Source organism: Nicotiana tabacum, chromosome 16 (assembly GCF_000715075.1).
Source record: "Nicotiana tabacum cultivar K326 chromosome 16, ASM71507v2, whole genome shotgun sequence".
NCBI classification, from domain to species: domain Eukaryota; kingdom Viridiplantae; phylum Streptophyta; class Magnoliopsida; order Solanales; family Solanaceae; genus Nicotiana; species Nicotiana tabacum.
This window is the reverse complement of record NC_134095.1, coordinates 77,445,948-77,452,631: the sequence shown is the minus strand read 5'-3', so window position 1 is coordinate 77,452,631 and position 6,684 is coordinate 77,445,948. Positions and strand designations below refer to the sequence as shown.

General features: G+C 31.6%; 1 protein-coding gene across 1 annotated transcript; it reads left to right on the top strand.

Moving 5' to 3' along the window:
- The first annotated feature begins 672 nt into the window (after positions 1-672).
- Positions 673-2,807, top strand: LOC107824380 (uncharacterized). Its single transcript, XM_016651124.2, has 2 exons — positions 673-993; positions 1,695-2,807. The coding sequence occupies exons 1-2, from the start codon at positions 840-842 to the stop codon at positions 2,489-2,491; spliced, it is 951 nt and encodes a 316-aa protein (XP_016506610.1). The 5' UTR covers positions 673-839; the 3' UTR covers positions 2,492-2,807.
- Positions 2,808-6,684: the final 3,877 nt, after the last annotated feature.

Below are 6,684 nucleotides of genomic sequence, written 5' to 3'. Positions count from 1 at the left end.
GTCCTTTACCTTTAACGCAAATGAAATGATTAAAATACTTCCTTCCCACCCCTCAACAACCTCCATTCGACCCCTCAACTTTCCCCTTTTTTCCTTATTTTTTTTTTCTTTTTCCAATTTGCTTGTGTACAAACTAATAAAATAGCAAAAAAATTAATTCAAAACTTCATTTGCAAACAAGAATAGCATACTTACTCTTTTGTAGTTGAAAAGAATTTAATATTCCACATTAATTGATAACTAATTAAATAAATTTCCAAAAGTGCATCTAACATATAGGATCAAACATGATATCAGCTCATAAATGAGTTATAACATCTGAATATTCACCCCTAAGATTTCTTAGAGGAGTTTCTCTCAATATGTCTCTGTTTTACTTTTTATTTTATTTTCATGATTTTTTTTTTTGGAAATACTATAACTTATAAAATAATTAGAATGAGCCCGTCATCAAAGTTATAGTTCTACATAATATTCAGAGTCACCTCCTTGACGAGGTAAAAAATGTTAAACTATGAATATAAATTAAAACGTGTGAGAATTTTGAAATAAGATGATGAATGTCCGATAGAAAAAAAAAAAAAGAAGTTTTTTTCAACAGGTATACAAAAGGTTTTCTCTCCTCTCACTGCCCAATATGTCGTGTAAAACCAACAAAAGTGACTGCCCATCAGTCATCCATATATCTCTAAACCAACCCACTTTCTTTTAACTCTTCTTGAAACTAACTATATATATATATATATATATATAACAACTTTACTTTATTCCATTAATTTCTTTTAATCAATTTAATACTCCATACAACATATTACTAGCTACAACTTCCGGCAGCTCACATGGCAGAAGGTGGTGGTTCCGGTGATGATACAAGAAGTAGTTGTCCACGTGGCCACTGGCGGCCGGCCGAAGATGAAAGGCTCCGGCAGCTTGTAGAGCAGTATGGTCCTCAAAACTGGAACTCTATTGCTGAAAAACTTCAAGGAAGATCAGGTATATATCTATTTAATCATAATTTATCTACTTATTTTTGGATTATAATCTTATAAAAGAGATAAAAAAAAAAAGAATCGAGTCGACAGCTAGATCAAGCCCGAAACAAATAGGCTTACTTTTTTTTCTCACTTGAGTGACTATTACAATAATTTAGATTTTAATCTAAATTTGATATCATAGCTTAGGAAAAATGAATCGGAAAAGGAAATGTTTTGAATTTTGGGGTGCTACTGTTTAAAGATTAGGGTTTTGAATAAAGTCAAGCATAATTTGAACTTTGATATCACCGGCTCTTATCATTCTTTTCTTGAAAATAAAAACATTTGGATCAAATATTTCTCAAGTCTTTTAAATGCTAAAGATTTTCATTTATTATGGTTGCTATTATTTTGCTCTTCGTTATTTCGTTTAAAGTTGGCTTATGAACTTAACAAACTATTTTGGATATCCTTTATTAAAGTTTTTAATTTGTTTTATTCTAAACTTGGCTAAAATGGAAAGTTTTAGCACCATACATAAATGAAGTCTATAACAGTTTCCGTTGATAGTATCTTCCCAACAGCTTAATTAATTAATTAAGATCATATTAAGTGCAAAGATCTTGCTCAAGAAGTTAAGTACACCATTGCTTTTTCTCTAATGAAAATTAAATCAAGTAAAAAAATTCAATTCCTTTATTCTTCTTGGGAATTTTGTAGGGAAGAGTTGTAGATTGAGATGGTTCAACCAACTTGATCCAAGAATTAATAGAAGACCATTTACTGAAGAAGAAGAAGAAAGACTTGTTGCAGCTCATAGAATACATGGAAACAAATGGGCATTAATTTCAAGATTATTTCCAGGTAGAACTGACAATGCTGTAAAAAATCATTGGCATGTCCTAATGGCAAGAAAACAAAGGGAACAATCCAAGAATATTTGTGGCAAAAGAAGCTACCAATTGCAACATGATACTTTTCTAAGTGATTCTAAATCACCCTCCTATGGTTTTCGAAGACGGAACGATAACAACAACAATAATAATTCAAAAACACAATTAGAAGGTAATTATGGCTCCAAAATCAGCTTCTTTGAATTTCAAAACCCAAACAAAGATAGTGTTTTCTCAATATCAACATATTCACCTGCATTGTTTGGAAGAAATGGGAGCCATTTGTTTAGAGAAAGCTCAAACTTTTCAGATAAAAAACCTTTATGTCAAAATAATTTAAGCTTTTCATTATGTGGAGGATATGAAGGCGCTGCTGCATTAGGGGTTCCCAATAATTACAAAAGGAGTAATATTCAAAATCCTTTTAGTTATTCAGTTCCTGCTGATCATAGAATTAATGTATCTGATGGCATGACTGAGGAAGTAGTGAATTTTAGAGATAGTAGTACGTTTTCCTTCAAAAAAATGCTAAGGGCAAACATTGAACAACAATATGGAGAAGAAGCAAGGGAAAAGAAAGATATTCCCTTCATAGATTTTCTTGGTGTGGGGATTTCTTCTTGATCTTTTTTATTTCCAATTTTTTTGTTTGTTTAATATTTAATTTTTTTTTTGAATTTTTCATCTTTAACTAAAATGTATGTATGGTATTTGCTTCCTAGTTAATTTCTTTTTCCATGTTATTTAATAATCACCTGTAGTTGTTCAAGTGATAGCTTAATTAATTAGCTAGCTAGCTGTTTCTTTAACCTCTAAGGTAAAAACTCTTAGGTTTTACCTAATCATCCTTATTCTTAGGGAGATGGATTTTGGAACACTTGTAGAATAATATATGTAAAAAAACATTGATATGAATCAATTAATTATTATATGGACTCAAGTTTGTGTTACGTCTATTTTATATTTAGCTTCTTTTTTTCAAATGGGAGTTGTACCGATAATTTTTCTTAAATTTCTCAGCTTGTTGCGTTTCTTTTTCCCATGTTAATTATCTGATATATTTTCTTTTTTAATTTCTGACCTTTCTTTTTGGTAGAAAGTGTAAGTATCAATTTCGTGCAGGTAAGATTCAGTTGTTTGTCTTGCTAATCTCTTAAGTAAAAAAGAGGAAACTAATTTGATGTGAGATGCTAAAGATATCAATATCAACCAGGTGTTAAAAAAAATTTGCAACATTTAAGGAGAAACTGCATAAATTTGATAGCTATTTGGAACATGCCCCTGAAAGTTACAAGATACTAGTTTGAAAGAGGACTATTTAGATGTATATATAACGCCCCTCTATCTTAAGTTGTTATGTAGCAACAAGGGTTATGGGTGTGATAAATCTCTTTCGTCCTTATAAGGAGGGGTTTTGGATTTGAGCCCTACGTATAAAGTTGTAAGCACTTTATCCCTAATGTCACACTTTTCGGTACGAATCAATTAATGCGATAAATCTCATTCTGTGCTTTGATTATAAGAAATTGATCCTTAGAGCTAACCTTAGCAACTAATAATTTAGTTATGTACTTTGTTACTTTTTCCTTCCATTTATTCAGTTTATATCAGATAGCAGAATTTTCTCAATTTGTATGAAGATTTGTGCTTACCAGACCACAAAAGTATGCTTTCTAAGATTTTTTTTTTTTTTTTTTTTTTTTTTTACATATACAATAAAGGAGTTACTTTTGTCGGGTTCATTTCATGTAATAATGATGCAAAGAAAAATCCTCACTTGTGTTAACTCTTTTATTCTTTTCTTTAATTATAATATTCTACGGTTTCAATTTATATGGTAGTATTAGATTGAGTAAAGAACTTAAAAAAAAATAAAGAAATACTTTAAGTCTTAAACTAACATGGTGATTATAAAAGTATGTGAAAAATAAAAAGTTTTAAAGTTAAATTATTTTTAAATATAATAAAATATCATTCCTTTTGAAATAGACTAATAAGAAAGGGTGTTATATAAAATGAAACAAAAAAATATATTGTATTTTTTCAAATTATCGTATGAACAAAACGCTGTATATGAATAATTTATAATATCCATGTTATGACAACATGTTATCACTCAAAATTACTAAAACAAGTTTTTATTGCTCTGACAACCTAGCTTGTCAGATTTTTATTTATACGTTGTTTAACTATTTACATAGACCTGTCAAATGTCGATCTGCCTTGACCCAAACCTATTATTATCTTGGCCCATGAATTCGTAAGTGGCAAAAAATAGAAATAGACAAAATTTCACAAAAGTAGCAGCCATAGGTATTTTACATATAAGGCAACTAAATAATTATATTTCTAGCAGAAAGCCTTAAACCCTTTGTTGCGTCCAAAATAATCACGCAAGTGTACGCGATCGACAAGTAATATAGTAGTAAGTAAAGTATCGTTCCCACGAGGAATTGTGATCAACTTATCGACTGATGTAGACTCAAACAATTATCAATTCAAGCTAAATTATTACAAAATATTTAAAGAACCAATTTACAACTTACTTAATAATTGCACAATAATTCAACACAAAATTACTACACCAATTTCACAATATGTTTATAACAATTTGGATAAATATATTCCCGGGTTATGGACTTGCTAGAAATTATGCTACTATTTTAGCTTAAAATGAATTTATTGAATTATCCGGGTTATTGATTATAGGGTTAATAATATTCATAAGAATCTTTCGAGTTCTTATGCATCTATTCAAGTTAAACTAATACCTATATGTCTATGGTATTAATATTAGCAAGAATGCATTTACAACTCCTATTTTTCAACCAAATAAGGCAATTAAGTATATGTCTATCTTAATTGCAAATCTTTCACCCGATGCCCAGGATTCGGATCTTGTTCTATTTGATTCTATATGCAACCAAGAATTTCCTTTGTCAAGTTTAACTCAAGATTCGTAAATAATATTTCACTGTTAGCTATGCAGTAAAATAATTAGAAGCAGAATCAAATAAACAACTCATAACGATAGATTCAAGATCTTCAATCTAAGCTTCAAATAACATAATTATCTAACATCCATGACCCAAGAATAATAGAGTTTTTAGCTACTCATAATCATACAAAAATCAACAATAAAAGTTTTAAACATAATATTAACAAACAAATAGAAGAAAGTTTAGAAGAACTCTTTGAATCCTTGCTTCAAGATGTTGTTCTTCTTCTCCTTTCTTAGCTCCAAGATGAGCTCCTCCTTCTTCTATAGCTTTTTCTCCCTCAAAATCTGATCTATCCCCTCAATAATGGAGCTTTACTTTATGTAAGTTGAGTGGATCCTCTCAGATTTCCCATTTTGCCCCCAAATAATTGATTTCCCGGACTGGACTAGCGCGGGAGCGCATGATCAGCGCATATCGAGTTTCTTTCTGTCCAAATTACTGAACTAGCGCGGGAGCGCATGACCAGCGCATGACCCGCGCTAGTGGGGTTTTCTCTTGTTAAGATGTTGCTGCTCAACTTTTCGTCATTTGGCTCCATTTTTCACTTGATTACCATCATAAATCCTCATTTGTGTATGGAACTCCTGTGAGACATTAAAGTCATGATTAAAGCCAATTTTTGCATTATTTGAACATTTACAATAGTAAACCATCCTTAAGTTGAGCTAAAACATAGGCTATATTAAACAATTTAGCCTATTATCAACACCCCACACTTAGCTTATTGCTAGTCCTCGAGCAATCCACTATATTCTTTTTAGAGAATTCTTCACTCAACCATTTCCCCTCACGCATTACACCTAGAACATTGTACATACTTAACACCTAGCAGTGAACAATCCTAGCCTTAATGTTGTCTCTCAAGTGCTATGCAATATTCAAACTTCCTCAACTTACTCTTTACAGAAGTCAAGATTTGCTTTTCTGTCACAAGTCATATGCCCTCACCATCATGCCAACAAGAAATATTTGGTAATTACTCCGCACATTCAAGTCATATACTTATAATAATCAATTAAAGCACCCACTCTCACAATAGAAGTCACATGCATGCAATGGGTACCATAAGCTTGCCCGTAATATAAATCTCTACTAATTTAGGCTAGCTCGACTCAAAATCAATTAGGACTTTTTTATGGTTGTAATGTGGGCTAAGGGACGAGTATGATGTATTTAGGAATAGTGACTCAACACAATGCAATTAACACATCACACGAGCAATTTTCAGCGTGAATTCTTCAACCCACTTCTCATTCATACACAATACCATCCCACAAATACGCCCTTCTTCTTTAAGCACTCTATTAATTCATTCCCACTAGCTAGAGCAAAACACAATGTAATCATCTTTTTTTTCTTGTCACTCAATTTCTGCTAGTGGTGTATTCGTTTACAACATAAGTGCCTCTTTCATCCTTTTATTGGTTCCACTCAAAAGCCACCCCACACTTATTTCCTTCTTACTTCTTTTAGCGCTCTTCTCACAATTAAAGTGTTTTAAGAGGTAAAAGGATCAAAACACTGTCAATTAAGAACAAAAGGGTATAGGCTTGTAATGCGGGTGCCAAACAAAAAATCTGAACGCTAAAAAGGGTTAACTAGGGACAAATTTTATTTTTAATAAGCAATTAAGTTCAAAAAGGTCAAAGAAAGCCTAACATCATTTTTCAAACCGAGCATCACCTCAAATTTCGCTTCAACTCACATACCGGGCAAGTTCTAGACACAAGTACAATATATGGACTACACAAATACTCACCACACATGGCATATGACTCATTCCAGATCAGCTCATCAAGACACTCCATTACGAGC

Coding starts and splice junctions, on each gene's coding strand:
- LOC107824380 (XM_016651124.2), top strand. CDS start 840: ATGGCAGAAGGTGGTGGTTCCGGTGATGATACAAGAAGTAGTTGTCCA. Junction 994..1,694: donor AAAACTTCAAGGAAGATCAG/GTATATATCTAT, acceptor GGAATTTTGTAG/GGAAGAGTTGTAGATTGAGA.